Source organism: Grammomys surdaster, unplaced genomic scaffold, assembly GCF_004785775.1.
Source record: "Grammomys surdaster isolate TR1022 unplaced genomic scaffold, NIH_TR_1.0 126048, whole genome shotgun sequence".
Lineage (NCBI taxonomy): Eukaryota > Metazoa > Chordata > Mammalia > Rodentia > Muridae > Grammomys > Grammomys surdaster.
Genome location: NW_021620860.1, coordinates 1,462,668 through 1,482,758, shown reverse-complemented (window position 1 = coordinate 1,482,758; position 20,091 = coordinate 1,462,668). Strand labels below are relative to the sequence as shown.

At 38.0% G+C, this 20,091-nt stretch overlaps 1 protein-coding gene across 4 annotated transcripts in view; it reads left to right on the top strand.

The window, feature by feature from the left end:
• Cdk12 (cyclin dependent kinase 12) overlaps positions 1–20,091 on the top strand; it is a 77,246-nt gene that overhangs the window by 40,229 nt on the left and 16,926 nt on the right. Inside the window, exons 10-14 of one of the 4 annotated variants that reach the window (XM_028755177.1) lie at positions 1,032–1,148; positions 2,073–2,204; positions 3,835–4,046; positions 5,268–5,720; positions 9,878–10,295. In XM_028755177.1, coding sequence (XP_028611010.1) covers positions 1,032–1,148; positions 2,073–2,204; positions 3,835–4,046; positions 5,268–5,720; positions 9,878–10,295 — 1,332 coding nt within the window. Of the gene's footprint in view, positions 1–1,031; positions 1,149–2,072; positions 2,205–3,834; positions 4,047–5,267; positions 5,721–9,877; positions 13,790–20,091 lie in introns of those variants that run through there. The other 3 variants (XM_028755176.1, XM_028755174.1, XM_028755175.1) reach the window with 3 other exon arrangements.

Genomic DNA, 20,091 nt, shown 5'->3' with positions numbered 1-20,091 from the left:
CTGTTTTTTATGTTTTGTGGAGTTCATGTTATCTTCTTCATTCTACCCTGTGGATCCTAAGGATTGAACTCAGGTCATCTAGCTTGGCAGGAGGAATCTTTTCCCACTGAGCTGTTTCTCTAGCCACAGTTTAAAAATGGACAATTTGGGGAAGGCTTGAAACTAGACTCAGGACCTCTCGTGCTATATACTTCACTTTCTTCTTTTTTCCTTTTCTTTTTCTCTGTTTCTTTTTTGGTTTGTTTTTTTCGAGACAGGGTTTCTCTGTGTAGCCCTGGCTGTTCCTGGAACTCACTCTGTAGACCAGGCTAGCCTCGAACTCTCGAACTCAGAAATCCGCCTGCCTCTGCCTCCCAAGTGTTGGGATTAAAGGTGTGCGCCACCACCGCCCGGCCTTTTTCTCTGTTTCTTTCCCTTTTTCTTTTTGATTGGATTTGTTTGTTTTGGGACAGAGTCTCTCTTTATGCACCATACTGGCTATCAGTTCACCAATTTTTACTATTGGAAATTAGTTCTGCCAGGTATGGTGGCACATGTCTTTAATCTCTGCCTTTGGAAGCAGAGGCAGGTTCATCTCTGAGTTCAAGGCTATCCTGGTCTACACAATGAGTCCAGAACAGCTAGGAGTTCATAGTAGAGAGACCTGGCCCAAAAAAGAAGGAAAGAAAAGAAGTTAATTCTAGCTGAATAGACTAAAATTGGTGATGAGAACCTTATTAGATAAGAACATGTTTTATTAAATATGTGAATCATTTTGGATACATAAAATCTTTCTTTTTTTTTTGCTAGCTTTTAGTATTTACAGTATGTTTTCTTGCAACCAGTTCTCTTATATTGCTTTTCCTTAGAGCAATTAAGGTTGTGCTTCGCTTTTTTTTTTTTTTTCATTTAATACCTATTAGTTAATAATGTAATAAATCGTAGAGTTTCCATAGGGATCTCAGGAGATAATCTCTCCTTTAAGAACCTATAGCAGTCATGATATCCTGATGAGTCACATCATTGCACTTGTTGTTTTGCTTTCTTTTCAGTCGTCTCTGTGGTAGTCCTTGTCCTGCAGTGTGGCCTGATGTTATCAAGTTGCCCTACTTCAACACCATGAAACCGAAGAAGCAATACAGGAGACGCCTAAGAGAAGAATTCTCTTTGTGAGTTTAGCAAAATCCTCTTATATCTCTTTTCTGTATCTAGCTTCTGTTGGTACTTTTACTGTTAATCTCAATTTAATACAGCAAACATTTTAATTGCATTTTTTTGTTGTTATTTTGTTTTTCTGAGACAATCTCACTATGTACCCCTAGTTGGCCTGGAACTTGTTACATAGACTAGGCTGGCCTTAAACTCAGATATCTATCTGCCTCTGTGTTCTGAATGCTAGTGTTAAAGGTGTGCTCCACTAAGCCCCCCCCCATTCTTTGATTCATTTATGTATTTGTGGATGAATATGGGTGTAGAAGACAGTTTTCATGAGTTCAGTCTTCTATCATGTGGATCCTAAGGGTATATAATATTGCTCATAATGTTTGGTAACAGGTGCTTTTACTTGATACGCCTCAATTAGCCCATTTTATTTTATTTTACATATATTAGCATTTTTTGCTTGCATGCATGTATGTGTGTCATGTGTCTGTCTGGTCCCTTCTGCGGCCAGAAGAGTGTGTTGGATTTTCTGGAACTGGAATTTGGAAGAGTATTAGCTGGCATGTGGGTACTGGAAATTTAATTTGGAGTTTTGGCAAGAGTGCCAGTGCTCTTAACCTCTCCAGCCCTACTATTGAACAGTTTATTTTATCCATCCCTATTTCTGATTTTCTCTTCTGAAGGCCTTGGACAAATAAAAACCTTTGAGCTTCCGAAGGAAAGAGTACAAAATTGTTGGTTTCATTCGTTTTCACCTCCATTGTAACATTTCTTAAATCATACCTTAGATCTGTTGGTCACATTGGCCAATTTCTGATTTTCTTTGCTTCATTTTATATGGAGATGGAAATTCAAATAACTTTTGATATGAGTTTCCTGGTTTGAGAACTATGGTTATTGTGAGCTTTTGATTCCCCTGTTCCTTTCCATAGCATTCCTTCAGCGGCGCTTGATCTATTGGACCACATGCTGACACTGGATCCTAGCAAGCGTTGCACAGCTGAACAGACCCTACAGAGTGACTTTCTTAAAGATGTGGAACTCAGCAAAATGGCACCTCCAGAGTAAGTATTGTGACTATAAAATGATTTCAAACTTTCTGCTAGATTCAGAGAATAAGAAGCTAAAAAATATATAGGTTTATCAAAATAACTGCAAATGGAGTGTTAGTGTGGATAAGGTTACATATATTAAAAAAGGAATTAGTTTAACCCTATTGGAGTCATTATTTTCTTTTGTTTCTGCATCTCTAGTGTGTATTGTGCTAGCCAATGTCTTTGAAAAGATTCTCTGTGGCTTTTGCATTTAACTATTCCTTCTCTTGTAATCATTATGTTGTCACTGTATACTTCTCACACTGAAAGAACAATTCTGATTTTAAATAGTTTTCATCAGTGTCAGGTCCGTAAGGGTATGGCACTTGTGTAGGCTGGCCTTGAACTTTGGATCTTCTTCTTCAGATGCATTTTCTTACCAGAGAAGAACTGGGATGATGTGGTGGTAAACACTTACAATCCCAGCACTTGGGATTTGTTGCAGCTGAATCCAGAGTTCCTAGTTAGCCTGGAATAAGATGTTTTTGTTTCAAAAAAACAAAAGAGAGGACATGGATAATTATATATACATATCATTGCTCTAAAGATCTATCCACATTCATTCATTTATTATATTAAACTGTTGATACTTAACTTTTTACTGAAAGTTAGGAACTGTTACATAGTTTTGTTTGTTTTTTGAGAAACAATGTAGCCCTGGATGACCTGGAACTCACTAAGTAGACCAGGCTGGCTTATAAGTAACAGGGATCCCACCTTCTTCTGCCCCCTAGTTGCTAGGATTCAGAACATGCCCAGTTTAACTTTGAATGAAAAAGTTAATGGTATTTAATCATGGATATTCAATGGATAATTTAGTACATTGGTGATTTAGTCATGATGTGTTTATGCAGTTCCAAGATTTAAAACACCGTTTGTGTTTGTTTGCACACATGTTCATTCTCTTGCCAATGTACATGTGAAAAGTCAGGGCATGTTATGGGAGTTGGTTCTGTTTTTCTTTTCTTTCTTTTTAAGATTTTTTTTTATTATATATGTATATGAGTACACTGTAGCTTTTTTCAGACACACCAGAAGAAGGCATCAAGATCCCATTACAGATGGTTGTGAGCCACCGTGTGGTTGCTGGGAATTGAACTCAGGACCTGTGGAAGAGCAACCAGTGCTCTTAACCACTGAGCCATCTCTCCATCCCGGGTTCTGTTTTTCTAACATAAAGGTTCCAAAATTAAACTCAGGTTGTCATTCTTGGTGGCGAGTCCTTTTACTTACTGAGCCATCTCCCCAACCTCTTTTGTAGGGTTTCATAACTATTAATAAGCTGTTCATCTCTGTGTTCTTATTTATCCTCAGCTGATATTTCACTAGTAAAATTCTCTTTATTCTTTTTATACCAACAGAATCAGTATTTGACTAGATAGGAATTGGTTCTATTATCAGTAAGATTTTCATTTATTACTGCATACATTTTTGGGGCTTTTATTTTCCACAAACTACCACTTGCCGTGATTCTTTTTACACTGCATTCTAATATTTATCATTTTTAAATTTTATTCCCTGTGTTTCTTGCTTTTTATTTTAATTCATTATTCTTCCATTTATTCACTACTTACTCTTCCTTGGTTTTGTGTTTCTTCAGCCTACCTCACTGGCAGGACTGCCATGAATTGTGGAGTAAGAAACGTCGACGGCAGCGACAGAGTGGCATTGTGATAGAAGAGGCACCTCCATCCAAAGCTTCTCGAAAAGAAACTACCTCAGGGACAACAGCTGAGCCTGTGAAGAACAGTAGCCCAGCCCCACCTCAGCCTGCTCCTGTCAAGGCAGAGCCTGTTCCAGGGGATGCAGTAGGTCAGTGCTAGAATGAAGCCTGCCTGCCTCTTTCTTTCTTTCTTTCTTTCTTTCTTTCTTTCTTTCTTTCTTCCTTTTTCTTTCTTTCCTTCTTTCTCTCTCTCTCTCTTTCTCTCTTTCTCTCTCTCTTTCTCTCTTTCTTCCTTCCTTCCTTCCTTCCTTTCTTTCTTTCTTTCTTTCTTTCTTTCTTTCTTTCTTTCTTTCTTTCTTTCTTTCTTTCTTTTTGGTTTTTCGAGACAGGGTTTTTCTGTGTAGCCCTGGCTGTCCTGGAACTCACTTAGACCAGGCTGGCCTCAAACTCAGAAATCCACCTGCCTCTGCCTCCCAAGTGTTGGGATTAAAGGCATGCGCCACCACTGCCTGGCGAAGCCTCTGTTTCTGTTAATTATACTTAAGTAGATTTTGAGGGTAAAATGCATATGTGTTCATATCACTGTGTTTTTGTCCACTGGAACGTTAGAAAACTGATTGATGTCCTCATTTCTAAGGAGAACTAAATCTTTCTACATATAGTTCAGAAAGTTTGCAGTAGGGTATTTTAATTCCTTGAAATACAGAATACTATATTTTACTTAGATTATGTGTGGAAGAAACCATTCAATTAAATTTGTAAAATTTAAGGTTGGTTTACTCATGCATTTTTTTTAAATTACACACACGGTACACAGTTGTACATGCTGACAAAAACATATATATCTATTTTTGTCAAATTTCTAGCCAAATTTCTTGGCATATTAGGCCCCTAATTCTTTAATCCATCCTAACAGTTTTTACATATAATAATGGTTGAAATCACTGACCTAGAAGTGTACAGATGAAATGTTGTCACTTTTATATATAGTGCAGAGATGCTTTTGTTAGTCCTTTTGTTGTTTTAATTTTTATTTATTTCATTGGAGGTGGCACATAATGTGTGTAGAGGTCAGAGGACAACTTGTAGGAGTTGATACCCTCCCCACACGTGGGCCTTAGGGTTTGTACAGTAGTCATGCTCGGGGCAAGTGCCTCTTACCTTGTGCAGCATCTCACTGGCCCAAGTCTTTGCATTTTAAAACAAGAGTAAAGAATAAACTGTGATGTAATAATCTGAGATATTAAACTATGAGAGATTCAAAATGAAACTGTACCTTTGGATATTATAAATTGCTTTTGTCAGTTGAAGAAGACAAAGGGCCTTGCCCTTCCTTGTCATCTTATATTGGCTCCACTCTCGTCCCACAGGCCTTGGTGACATCACACAGCAGTTGAATCAAAGTGAATTGGCAGTGTTATTAAACCTGCTTCAGAGCCAAACTGACCTGAGCATCCCGCAGATGGCACAGCTGCTTAATATCCACTCCAACCCAGAGATGCAACAGCAGCTTGAAGCCTTGAATCAGTCTATTAGTGCACTGACTGAAGCCAGTTCCCAGCAGCAGGACTCAGAATCCATAGCCCCAGAAGAATCATTGAAGGAGGTACCTTCTGTGCCTGTGGTCCCGCCTCCTGCTGAACAGACAACTCCTGAAGCTTCAAACACACCAGCTGACATGCAGAATATGTTGGCAGTTCTCTTGAGTCAGCTGATGAAAACCCAAGAGCCAGCAGGTAACCTGGAGGAAAACACCAGTGACAAGACTAGCGGGCCACAGGGGCCCCGAAGAACTCCTACAATGCCACAGGAGGAGGCAGCAGGTAAACAGACCGGTCATGAATCTCATTGAGCTCAGGTGCTGTTGATCCTCTTAAAAATCTCTTAACGCTTTGTTTTTTACATCATTGGTCTCAGTTTCAGTTTTCTGTAATCTAGTCTACAGAAGGACATAGCACCAAATGATGTATTTCTTGACCAGCCTATCCATTTAAGTCTCAAAGCACCATTTATTGATAATTTTTCCAGTTAATAAGGTACTGGTAAGTAAAGCCCCTGTATTCTAATCAAGGAAACCAAAGCTGTAGATAGTGAGGTATCTTGAACCAGTCTGTATGTGATAGCAAGCTAGTCCTGGAGAATCTGACTTTAAAATAAACAACAAATTATTCTTTATATCTAGTGGAGTGGATCCTGGATACCAGAATTTTATGTGGAAGATACAGTCAAGAAAGCCCTAATAAAATACCATTTCAGTTCCTGAAAATAATCAGGGAATTGTTTTGAGCAGACAAACACCTTATATATTTTTTTCCAAACAGTAATAGTACCTAAAGGTGGTTATTTTAAGTCTGTGTTTATGAAAGGGACAATGGAATCAGGAAGAAAAGCATTATGAAAAGAAAAAACAAAGTCTAAAGGGAAAGAAGTGGTATGCCTTATGTCACATGACCAACCACACCATGCAGTATTAGAGGGGAAGCATTGTAAGTTCTCTAATCAATTCTGAGTCACAATCTGTTTACAAAGTCTTACTATCTGAAAATGTTTTCGACTCCTTGGAAATACTCATTGGCCTTGAAGATCCTATGAATTGGGGAATAAGAAGAGACACAGACTGAAGAGGTATACTAACTCTGAACTTTAGGATTCTGCATTTACATTTCATTTGGGTCGGTATAGAAAATATATTCTTTATTTTCACTAGTATAAGGTTGAATACATACCCTGTTTTTTCATATGTGAAAATTACTCAAACTGAAAGACAATAAAATTAACCTTTTGTTTTGTGACTAGGTAAACTGCATCCTAAGAAATTTAAGTAAATCTGTCTGTGATCTGCTGATTAATAGCAGACAAAGCTAGAACTTGTACACTCATATGTCTTGATTTACATTGCTATTCTCCATGATGATTTAAGTGGTTTTAATAGGCAAGGTAATAGAAAAGGCCATATATAGGGGCTGGAGAGACGGCTCAGAAGTTAAAAACACTGGCTGCTCTTGCTGAGGACCTGGTTCAATTCCTAGCACCTTTATAATGGCTCACAGCTACCTGTAACTCCTGTTCCAGAGGTTATGATGCCCTCTTCTGACCTCCACAGGGACCAGGTACACACTTGGCAAACATGCAGACAAAACACTTACACAATAAAAATAAAGATGTACATGAAAATAAAGAAAAGGATATGTAGAATTAAAGCAGGTTTTTCATCTCCTGTCTCAGATTCTGATCCTACCCAGTCATCCTTCAAAAAATAAATAACAATTTTCAACTCAAAGTACCTGAAAGATCTTTGTCAAATTAAATAGCACCCTGATTGAAAAATGTTCACCAAATAATTCAACAATCTGTCAACCACATAATGAAGTTGAACTGAAAATAAGTCATAGCATATAGCTAGAAATTGGATATGGTTTTTAGAGGAGAATGTAAAAATGCCACAGCTAAAGATGACTAGAAATGTTGGGTGTGGTATACATTTTTGATTCTGGGGCTCAGGAGGCCAACTTGGTCTAGTCCTACACAACACAGGAAGTTCCATCCAGCAAGGTCCTATCTCAAAAACAAAAAACAAAAACAAAAAAAACCACACACACCAAAATCCACAATTGATTATTACAGTCATTCCTGGATTATCTAGCGTGTCTGCAGAGGTTTTTTTGGTTTTTTAGTTTGTTTGTTTGTTTGTTTGTTTAGCACAAATTGACTTCAAAACTTTAAGATTCTGCCTCCTGCCACCACACCCTGGTACCTCTGACTTGGCCATTGCATTGTTCATTAACACTTCCACCAGAGGGCAGACTGTATAAACGAAAGGTGATCTTAGTTTGGCAATTTAGTTTTTCTGTACTTGTTAAGAAAGAGTAATGGTTAAAATCTAATAAATAAAAAGAAAGATTTAAGCTACTTTTACATTTATTTACCTCCTTTGTTAGTACAAAACTATTATAGAGTGGCAACATCAACACTTTAAATCTGAGGACAGTATGGTTTATAATTTATAGTTTTAGTTTTAATTCCTTTAAATAAGCTTTATTATCTTCAGTAGTTCTTAATGAAAAGTAGTATAGCTGGAAGGATGTAAACTTAAACTGACACTTAGTTTTTGTTTGTTTTCTTCCAGTATTAAAAACTTGGTGATTGTTTTTTTTTTTTCTTCTAATAGCACTGGTACTTGGATATCCTTATAAAGAGAGATAAGTAGTATTGACAGTAAAAAAAAGACTTTGAAATATAATACATGGTTATAGTTCAATTACCTTATCATTTCAGGTTATTTTTTCCTCCAAATTGTAAATTTTCAGTAGTTGATTTATTTTTGCCTTAAATTCATTTTTTTCCTGCTACTCAGCTGACCAGCCAGTCAACAAATAACTTAGAATTGCATGTTATAAAGTGGACTATTCTGTTTCAAAACTGAAAGTTGATACCCTGCCTCCCCTTGCCTCCCTGGCTTGTGCCCCTAATTGCAGAAACTCTTAAACTATTTACCTTTATTTGTTATTTGATATACCATCTGGTCTCATTTTTAACTGCATAATGTTAAAATGTTTTTTTATTTTTTTATTTTCTTGGGTTTTTTTTTTGTTTGTTTGTTTGTTCATTTTTTTGAGATAGGGTTTCTCTATATAGCTCTAGCTGTCCTGGAACTCACTCTGTAGAGAGCAGGCTGGCCTCAGACTCACAGATATAGCTGCCTTACTCTGCTTCCTGAGTGCTGAGACTATAGGCTGGTGCCACCACTACCCAGCTTGTATATTAATTTGAGAGTGCTTTCATCTGCATACTTGGGGAGTGCAAATTTAATTACTATTGTTTTTACAAAGTTTATGCGAGATAATTCTGCTATGGGAATACCAAATTGTAACCAAAAACTGTTTCTGGCTTGTCTAAGTAATGGCATTACATCACTAACTAACAAAATACAAGAAAATGTTTTAAAATGTTCCCATAAGGAAAAAAAATTGGTCATTTGTAAGATAAGACCAAAACATCAAACCTGAAGATACTGTTTTTGTCTCACTAGTTTTATATGGCCTCAAACTCATATCATTTTCTCTCTCTTACATCTTACCCTGGTAAGAATTCATTTTCAGGCAAATTTAGACAGCAATGAAGAAACAGAAGTCTGGGTACATGGTTCAGGGAAGAGATCTTAGTAATAATTGAGTTTAGTATTAGTTCAGTAAGGATGAACACGTCTTTATCAACAGTTCAGTTCTGTGGGATGCTACTAGAATGACTTTTCTTTTTTATAGCATAAAAAAAATGCAGAAGGTAAGAAAATAAAACTGAAAATTACAATAGGATTACTTTGGTATTTGCAATTACTACAATTGTTGACGAAGCTGTGGTTGGTTAATATACTTTTCTTAAGGATATGGTTATAGAGAGAAATGACTAATTTGTAGAAGCAAAATGTCCTTTTATACATGTTGAGAAGTTTTTTTTTTTCCTTGATTGCATCTCTCCTGTTGTATTTCAGGTTAATTTTCTATCATCAAACACTATGTAAATGTGTTAGCCAGGTTTGTACATTGTACAGAAAGATTATGTCCTAGAAATGTGACCACAGAGTGTATATATATTATTCTTTCTCATCTTCCTTCTTTCTGCTTTGTTTTTAATAATGTTTTGATCTAACAGCAGAAGGGATGGAGAGGTTGCCAACAATCTGCATATTAGAACAGTTCTTTAAAGAAGAAAATCTCAAAACAAAAATATTTAGGACAGTCATTTGAAACATAACATCTTTTTATACCAGCCGTCATATCCAGAATGCAACTGTTTTACTTCTAATCACTTGATTATTTTATTTATAAATTTCAGTTTCCTGGTCCCAGGTTTTTTTTTTTTTTTTCTTTTAATATATCTGGTTACTTGTATTAGTATTTATTTATGTTGGACAGTATGTGTTTGTGTTTATAATCACATGTGATTTTTAAAATGGTATTTAAAAGAAGTAACCCTTCCACAGCATGTCCTCCTCACATTCTTCCACCAGAGAAGAGGCCCCCTGAGCCCCCTGGACCTCCACCGCCGCCACCTCCACCCCCTCTGGTTGAAGGCGATCTTTCCAGCGCCCCCCAGGAGTTGAATCCCGCCGTGACAGCCGCCTTGCTGCAACTTTTATCCCAGCCTGAAGCAGAGCCTCCTGGCCACCTGCCACATGAGCACCAGGCCTTGAGACCAATGGAGTACTCCACCCGATCCCAGCCAAACAGGACTTACGGAAACACTGACGGGCCTGAAACAGGGTTCAGTGCCACTGACACTGATGAACGCAGTTCTGGTCCAGCCTTGACAGAATCTTTGGTTCAGACCCTGGTGAAGAACAGGACCTTCTCAGGCTCTGTGAGCCACCTTGGGGAGTCCAACAGTTACCAGGGCACAGGGTCAGTGCAGTTCCCAGGAGACCAGGACCTCCGTTTTACCAGGGTTCCCTTAGCATTACACTCAGTGGTTGGGCAACCATTCCTGAAGTCTGAGGGAAATAGCAACTCTGTGGTACATGCAGAGACCAAATTGCAAAACTATGGGGAGCTTGGGCCAGGAACCACTGGGGCCAACAGCTCAGGAACAACCCTTCAGTGGGGGGGCCCAGCTCAGTCTTATGGAAAACCCTACCGGGGGGCTGCAAGAGTCCCACCACGAGGGGGAAGAGGGAGAGGAGTTCCTTATTAACATAGAGACATCAAATGCCCTGAAAGATTCCTTCCCTATCCATCTTCCCATCTAGTTCTCTGAACCTTTAATGAAATCACTTGCCAGAGCAAGGTAATCATCTGCATTTGGCTACTACAATGCTGTCTCTTGTTTTCCTTGCTCACTTGCTGCTAGCAGGCGAGTCAACGATGTTGGCACCAGTTCTTCCTAAATGGGCAATAGCCAGAATATTTACTTCTGCTCTGTGTAGGAGCTACAGTAGAAAGTGTAGAGAAAAAGACACATACAATTGAAAACTCGTTGTTGCTTTAGCTCGTTGCCTGCATTGAGCAGGAGAGAACTATTTTGTTTTGAATTGGCTCTGGAGAGGCTTTGATTTTTTTTTTTTTAAAGTTTATTGTTTTATTTTCTTGTGTGTGTGTGTATGTGTGTGTGTATATAGTTTCTTTTGAATTTTTATTTAGTTTCCCACCCCAAAACTCCCCCATGACCCTTTAAAGAGAATAGTATTCACAAGGTCTGAGCTCCTCTTAGGCCTTTGCTAGAAGGGTAACAGTGGACTGGCTGGCTTAAATGTTTCCTTCCTCTCTACCATCTCATAATTTTTCCTTCAGTGAGCACCCCCTTTACCCCCGTTGAGCATCTTGTACATACCTTTTTCCAAATAAATCATACTTAAGTTTGCTCAATTTTGACAAAAGTTATGTCTCTCTTCCTGCACATAGAGCAGGCTGTAGACAGTGGCATTCTTGGGCGAGTAGGTAGACTTTACCCAATCTTTGATTTTTGTTTGTTTACTTTTTCTTCCTTCCCCTCTCTCCCTGTCCCCCTATTTTCTTTTTCCTCCTTCCTCCCTTGTGTGTTCACCCCTATTATTCTCTCTTTTTGTATCTTTTTGAGGCATTTGTTTGGAAAAAAAATACATAGTAGAGATGCCCAAGAACTTGGAATAATACTTTTCCCTTTTCTTTCTTTCTTTTTTTCCTTTTTTCTTTATTTTCTTTTTTTAATAAAGGAAAGGAAATTCAAACTCCTACATTGTTCTCTGTAACTCTTCAATTCTAAATTTTGTTTTTGTTTTTTTAAGCCACATTCTGATGGGGAGGTTGACTTGTAAATGGACAGCATAGGACATTGCTGCTGAGCTGTGGTTAGAAATGATGTCACCATACCTAAAGGGGTAATAAGATCAGTAAGCATGTTGTTTACATGAGTATTTTTGTGTTAGAAAAAGGAAAACCTTTAAAACAGAGCCTTGTGATATTGTCAGAGGAAACTCAATACATGGACACATAACCTAGTTTAGGGTATATATCTGAAGATTTATCAATTCCTGCTATTTTTAACGAAAAAAATTTAAACAAGGTCCATGAGAAAGAACAGTATTGATAAGTATACGTCTCAGCATGTACATCCAACCATTTCTTACAGGGATCATTTTTGATTGTGGTAAAGGGTGTAGGGTATGACTTCCTGACAAGAACTTTGCCTTTGGAGAACAGGAAATGGACAAGAGGAAGGATTTCAGAGTGGGATAACGCGAGAGGCTTCTCATGGCTTCCATTTCTGGGTATCAGCAGCTGGAGTATTTTAAAAACAGATTTATGTCATATAATTGATCTGCACAGATCTAGGGTTTGTGAAATGTTAGGTTAAGCTCCTTTTTACAAAGGCAAACAACATACTTCACCATCTTGAAGAGTAGTTTTCAGAAACTCAAGTAAATTTCATGTTTCAATACCAAGTTCTTATGTTAAAACTATATTTAGAAAGGTATATTAATTTTTTTAAAAATTTAGAGGTGAAAGAACCCTCTTCAGCTACATAAAAAGTTATTTTTCCCTTTTTACCGATATAGATATCAGTATGTATATTTCTTTATTTTCTGGTTTTGGTCTGGCTTTGTCATAAGCCAAACACTAATAGTAAGTGAACCTTCTAGCCATTTGGCTTTGATAGCTTTTTATGCCAGGATGTCTGGTTAAATGTCCTAGGCACACTGACATGCTATCCATAGACTGCATTAAGGTTTACCTGTACCTTCAGTCTCCTGACTAGTCCTCAGATGTGGGCCTTATTTTAGAATATTTTAATGTAAGGTATTAGGCCCCAGTCTCCTATTTTTGATTAAAGAAACTGAGCTGGGATACTTCAAGTATCTGTTCAGTAAAAAGGATTGTTTTCCCATCAAATAGAAATAAATTTCCCTCTATATTTTCATTGTATTTTGGTTATCAGCAGTCACCAATAATGTTTTCCCTTCCCCTCTGTCACACTGTATTTTTAATTATGCCAAATAGTCTAAATAATTTATGTAAACTTCCATTCCCCTATCCCTTCTAGGGAAGGGGAGTGAGTGTATGTGAATGCGTGTATATGTATGTGTGATCGATCCCATTACGCCCTACCCCATTTTGGGAGTCTAGCCTTTAAAAAATATTTTTATAATAATTTTCACTACTTCCGAAAGCAGAGAAAAAAAAACTCATTTATATATCCTGAAATCTTTGTGGAGGACGAAAAGATATTTGGTCATTTTTTTGAGCTATATTATCTGTAAACATATTGGAAGTAAACATTTGGCTTAATTTTCAACCTGAAAGGTAGAAATCTGGTTAATTCCATTCAAAAGTGTTTTCAGTATATACTATTGTAATACATTATTTTGAACAGATTTGAAATCTGATTCTGTTCATGAATAAGAAACAAAACTGGCTTGACCATGATCTTTTTTTTTTAATGTGATTTTAAAAGCAGATTTGCTTAACCCGATTTCTTTAGTTTTTTTCATCTATCTATAGGGTTGAGGATTCTCAAATAACATCAGATATATGTATTTAAAACCAGGGCGGTCAGCACAAATTTGTATGTAGGATTTTTTTTTTTGTTAGCTTATACTATAAGCATCACCCAACGTGTGTGTGGGGTGTGTGTGTGTGTATGGATGTATGTGTGTGTAATATGCATATATAAGTACAGTGCTACAGTGGTTACCAGCAGGTTTTGAGAGAGAATGGTGCATTGGGAAAGTGTCAGTTGCCACCTCATTCTTCCTGATTTATAGGTTTCTGACACTGTATTCCTTTCTCTCTCTTGTTTTTGACCCCCATTGGGTGTACCTTGTCTATGTACAGATATTTTGTAATATATTAAATTTTTTCTTTCAGTTTATAAAGATGGAAAGTGGAGATTGGAAAATTAAATATTTCCTGTTAATATACCACTTTTGCTGCATTGCATTTACTTCTAATTTCTGTACCCCTTGAGCATATCTAATCATGTATGAAGGACATTTTTTTCCTTTATTTTATGGGCTCTCTATTTCAGAAATGCTATAGACTCATAAACTATCAGAACAAAAGAAATTTTCTCAGGGTTTGGAGAGGTACTTGAAAACGCTAGAGTGGGAAGTAGAGAATTAAAAATTGAGTTAGAGAAATCCATGAGAATATATGATTTTTAAAAGGTAATAAGTGGATGGTAGTATGAAGCCATCAAGAGTTGAGCTTCATGTACCCTGACTGACTCCTCCTGGCAGGAGAGGTAAGTGGGTTTGAGCTCAACAGTCATCAAAAGAAGTTGGTACAAAGCTATTTAGACCCAAAGGATACTCTAAAACCAGGTTTCCAGCATTCCACCCAGTCTGGTTTCCACAATGTTACAGAAGAGGGTCAGCATGGGGATTAATGTATCCAGCCCCCTTTGAGATTTCCTAACACAGTACTAAGCCAAGAAGTGAACCAGAGTTGTTTAAAGTGTGTGGTATTCCTAAAATCTTTTCCAACTCTACCAGAGGGGAAAATTTTTAGTTTCTTTTATGTCTTAAAACACTAAGGAGTCCTTGGCAATGTATACTGCAGTCTAGCTAGGAAGAAGGCAAATAAAATCTGTCAGGAGAAAGGAAAAATGCCTGAAGTTTGTATATGGGCTGAGCAAGTTATAAGCCTAAGAGTTACTAAGGATGTGGAAAATGAAGGATTAAAAAGCTGCTGCTGTAGGTTGCTAACCTGAACTAAATTCTCCATTTTTTGGTGTCCCCTGCCTGTGAGCAAAATCCTTTTTCATCCTAAAGTGTAGTGGAGAGCTCAAGATTGTTCCAGTTCCATGAATCTTGGACCTGGTTTCTCCAAAGACAATGAATTTGTTTTTAAGTCATTATGCGTTGCATGTTTGTGACTAGGTATGAATTTCAAGCTACCAGAGAGTACTGTTGCCACTTTATAACAATAGCTGTCTTAATTCTGAGTCTAAAGACTGAGGACTTACCTGGCCTAATTTTTTTTCTCTTCATACACAAAGCCATTTCCTTATAGAAAGCCTTTTCAGTAACCAAATTTGTTTAGTACTCTTTTCCTAAATACACACCTTAATTTTAAAAGGCTAGTTCCCATAGTGAGTTAACAACAATTTTCTTAGTAAACTGGGGTTTCTGTTATAAAAGTCTGCCCCCACGCCCCAACTGAACTTTTTCAAGTTTTTGAATGACTTCTCTTTTTACAGTTTATTAATTCTGAAGGGCTAGATAGAATGAGAGTGAGGAGCTCATTAAGTGAAGAACTGTTCTGTTTCAAGGGAGACAGGTAAAATGAGCATTCCTGGACACTAGTTGGTTTTTATTGTATGGCTAGGTTTTCTCGTGTGCAGGAACACTTCTAAAAGTGTTTGTATAGCCTTAGGACTACTCGGGACAGGTAGAAGATTCCTGCAGCCCAGACTGGAAGACACCTGTGGGGATCATTGGTGCTATCCATCCTACCTCTCCTCACTGAGCTGTCACTCCCCTTTCTACCCTCTTCCTTTCGTTTTCTTGCTTCCTCTCCTCACCTTTTTTCTGTCCCACTCAGGATCCTACTAGGATGGTTTAAGTCTACCATAATTACTGTCAACTTGACTTTGCTAGGTATTTAGTATTACTATGTTTCATAGATTCAAAATTTTTTACAGGCAATTCAGAGAACAAATATCTGGACATTTAACTTTTGGAGTGGGAGGTAAAGAGCATACTTTGTTATTGCCAAGATATAACGGGAATTTCTGTGTTATGTTTCAGTATTCCTACTTCCACTCTTTAAACCTTCACCTCCTCATCTTCTCCCTCATCCTAGGGGTGTTGCTACTGCTGGTGACATTTCTAAGTTCATTTGCAGATAATGTATATAGGGAATAAAGGTTGAAAACGTGATAATATGGAGTAGAAAGCAGATGCAGGCTGATTTGATGCTCTGGTGATTATCACTTGGGTGTCAAAGTGTTCTGACCACTAGGTTGCTTTCATATCTCTTACTTCAACAATTAGTCATCCAGTACTGAGGAAGACTGATGTGGAGTTAGTCTTTCATAATCTTTAGATGAATAATTGTTGGTGAAGCTTTTCTAGTCTTCAGTGGACAGTTTCAGTGTACTTTTTTATAGGCATAAAGTTCACTTAGATGTGTCCTTAGGACTTGGAAATGAGTTTTAAAAGATTTTATTTATTTATTTATTTAATTTATTTTATTTTATTTTTTGGTTTTTCGAGACAGGGTTTCTCTGTGTAGCCCTGGCTGTCCTGGAACTCACTCTGTAGACCAGGCTGGCCTTGAACTCAGAAATCCGCCTGCCTCTGCCTCCCAAGTGCTGGGATTAAAGGTGTGCGCCACCACCGCCCGGCTGATTTATTATTTTTCTATGTGCATACGTACCATATTGTATGCAGGTACCTGCTAAGGAACACCAAAAGTGGATATCTGATCCCCTGGAGCTGAAATTATTATCAGTTATGGACCACATGATATGGGTAGTGGGAACTGAACTTGTCTTCTGGAAGAGTGACGTGCTTTTTACCTCTGAGCCATCTCTCAACACCTCCATAAATGAATTATTTTGGTGTCTCAGCTTAAAGTAGCTATATAGTAGCTAAAGTAGCTAGTTGATTATTTTAAAGTATGCAAAGTATCCAAACTAAACTATCCCTGAGAGAAGCTGTTTGAAGCAGTGTTTTTAAAGGATAGAATACAGCAGTCAGGGCTTAAATGAAGAACTAAGTCTGAGTCTTGGAGGCTCCTTTCTCTACTTAAAGGGCTGTCTCAGAACTTCAAGGTGCATAATGAGAGTGGGCTGTGAGGCGGCACTCTACACTCTACACCTGAGTTTGTCCAGTTGTGTGTCAGAGGCTAAATTCAAAGAATTAACAGATGCTTAGCAACCTGGTGCCCTTAAACGTAATTCAAGGACTTTTAGCTTTTGCTTCAGACCCGTGTTTGCAACTTCTATTAGGATTCAAAGGCCTTGTTTGAAAAAAAAAAAAAGGACTACAGTAAAACAAAACAAAAGATGAGGGAGCAGAAATAGGGCAGGAAGGGAAAACTGCTACAGCTGCCTGGCAGTGGTTTGTGAGAAGAGAAAATTGTGATTGGGTTAGTAAAATTTAGGAGGTGTTTGCTTTAGAGTTTCAAAATTTTTAGGGTGGTCCCATGCAGGTAGTTGTTAATAAAGAGTTTCCCTTGGTCATACTAGTACCTTGAGGGTTAGAGGATGGACCTAGAACCCCAGACTATTAAAAGGCTATTAAGCTATTGACTGACTATCTTAAAGACATTCCTTCAGGGAGTCTAAAGAAAGTCAGAAAAAATAAATGCATTACTTGTGTTATTTGAGACAGAGTCTCGCCATGTAACTAGCTGCCCTGAAACTCACTATATAGATCAGTCTGGCTTCAAATTTACAGAGATGCATCTGCCTCTGGAATGTAGGGATTAAAGACACACATCACCATGCCTGTCCTCCATACAAAAGTATTAAGCAGATAACTAATATGTGACATTTGCATAGCAATGCTGTCTACATAGTTCAAGTAATAAGGAAATAACATACTAAAAGTAAAAACATTTTTGTATTTTCTTGTTGTTGGTTTGTTAGGTAGTTTTGGTTCTTTGGTTCTTTTTAATTTTGTGTGACAGTGTCTCTCTGTGTAGTCCCAGCTGTAGATCAGGTTGGTCTAGAACTCACAGAGCTTTGATTGCCTTTGCTTCCCAAGTGCTGGGATTGAAGGCATATGCTACCACACCTAATACAAGTTTTAAAATTGCAAATGATTTTATATATTTTAGATCAACCCTTCAAATTGTTCATTTTCCCCTTGGTTTAGATGAGCAGTGCATAGAAGAACAGAATATGTGAATTAAGAGTCTCAGAATGAGCAGGGCGGTGGTGGCGCACGCCTTTAATCCCAGCACTTGGGAGGCAGAGGCAGGTGGATTTCTGAGTTTGAGGCCAGCCTGGTCTACAGAGTGAGTTCCAGGACAGCCAGGGCTACACAGAGAAACCCTGTCTCGAAAAAAACAAACAAACAAAAAGTCTCAGAATGAATGAGCTACAAGCTTGATTATTTCAGTACCAACTTTGACAAATGAAAACACAGACCCAGAAAGGCAGAGAAACCTATGCTGTTACCAGAAAGAAGTAAGAAAAGGGGAATTCATGTTAAGATTCCTTCTACACATTAGGCATTGTGCTAGGTGCTTCGCATCTGGTATATCTGTGCAGGGACTCACTGTGTAGTCCTGTCTGGCCTGGAACCCATAATGTTGACCAGATTGACCTTGAACTCTTCTCAAGTGCTGGGATTAAAGGTGTGCACCATCACACACAACTGCTTTTGGTATCTTAATTCTTGGGCACTTTGAAGCCAAAGGTTAGAAGGAATTAAAGGCAAATCTCTTTGAAGATCATAAGCTATATATATAAGAGATAAGGAGAATGGTATATTACTTTTTCCTTTCTAGCCACAAGGAGGAAGTAAAGAATAAGCATTTTAGGATGAGATTAGGCTAAGGAAATAATCACTGGGGAATTAAAGGAACACATAACTTCACTATTCTAAAATGATGGTCAGAGGCATCGGAATTAATTTTCATTCTAGAAATTCAGATTATTGACTGGGAATACTGGATTAACTTTAGCTATAGCAGGAAATAGGGCCTAAACGTGGTAGTTAAACTTGTTTATAATCCCAGACTTGGAAAGCAGAGGCAGAAGAGTCAGGAGTTTTAAGGCCATCCTCAGCCTCATAGTGAGTTCAAGGCCAGTGTGGGATATGAGGGATCCCATTTGATTTTGGTTTGGGGGTGTGTTTTTTCTTGAGTTTTATTTTTTTGTTGTTATTGTTGTTTTTGTTTTGAGACATGATCTCACTATGTAGCTCTAGCTGTCCCAGGACTAACATGGAAATATGCCTGCCAGATGCTGGGATTAATGAGGGGCAGCACTACACCCTGAGATTTTTTTTTTTAATGTAATAAAATGAGTTTTCATTTTAAGGTGTCCTTAAAGAAAGTGTTTAAATACTGTGAACCAAGGAGGTAATTTGTTTTTATTTTTTATTTTATGTGTATTGGTGTCTACATGTATGTCTGTATGAGGGTGTTGGATCACCTGAAACTGGAGTTACAGTTTGAACTTCCATGTGGGTGCTGGGAATTGGGCCTAGGTCTAGGAGATGATTTTTTAAAATGTATGTATAAGTATTTTGCCTACATGTATATCTGCACCATGTGTGTAGTGTGATGCTCATTGCCTGCTGTGTGGCCAGAAAGACATCAGATACCCTGGAACTGGAGTTACAGTTTTGAGCTATCTTGTGGCTATTGGGAACCAAACCCAGATCTTCTGGAAGAGCAGCCAGTGCTCTTGACTACTGAGCCATCTCTCCATCCCTTATTTTGTTTTTGTTTTTGTTTTTAAATCTTTGAAATCAAAACTGATTTTGTAATTTTTAAAAAAATTATTATTTGGTTTTTCAAGACAGGGTTGCTGTGTAGCCCTGACTATACTGGAACTATGGAGACCAGGCTGGCCTGAAACTTGGAGATTTACCTGTCTCTGCCTCCCAGATACTGAGATTAAAAGTGTGTGCCACCACCGCCTTGCCTGAATTTGTAGTTTTGGAAAGATTTGATGTCCTTTGGAGCAGATGACAACCTGAAAGTTGACAGAATAGGATATTGTATCCAGAGAGTTATGCTATGAGAACTCCTTCATTGAGGAGCTGCAGTATCCTTAGTTTAGTCATGTCCTACACTCAGGACAAGCAAGAACACTGAGAAGATGTCAGGTTAGGATGCTTCTGGGCCTAGTGAGAGAGATGAGTCTTACACTTGGCTTAGATATGGGAAGTGGATATTTTTTGTTTAGTCTGCTGTGCTTTTTTTGTTTGAAACAGTCTTACTGTGTCACCCAGATTGGCCTCAAATCTGTAATCCAGGATGGCCTTAATTTTGCTTCGCGAGTTTGGGGGTTATGGGCATGTGCTGACTTAAGAATCTGTATTTTCTAAGTCTGTACATGGATGTGCAGGTTATGAAATAAGTGTAACTCCAACAAGAAGTCAGAGCAAAGGAATACCTAGAAAAGGCTGAGTTAATCAGAATGACTCTGAAAGTAAAGATGACAGAACACAGTACTCAGCCTCACGTGATTTTCAGGAATCCAAGTAGCTCCTGTCTTGCTTGTTCTCTCTCTCTCTCTCTCTCTCTCTCTCTCTCTCTC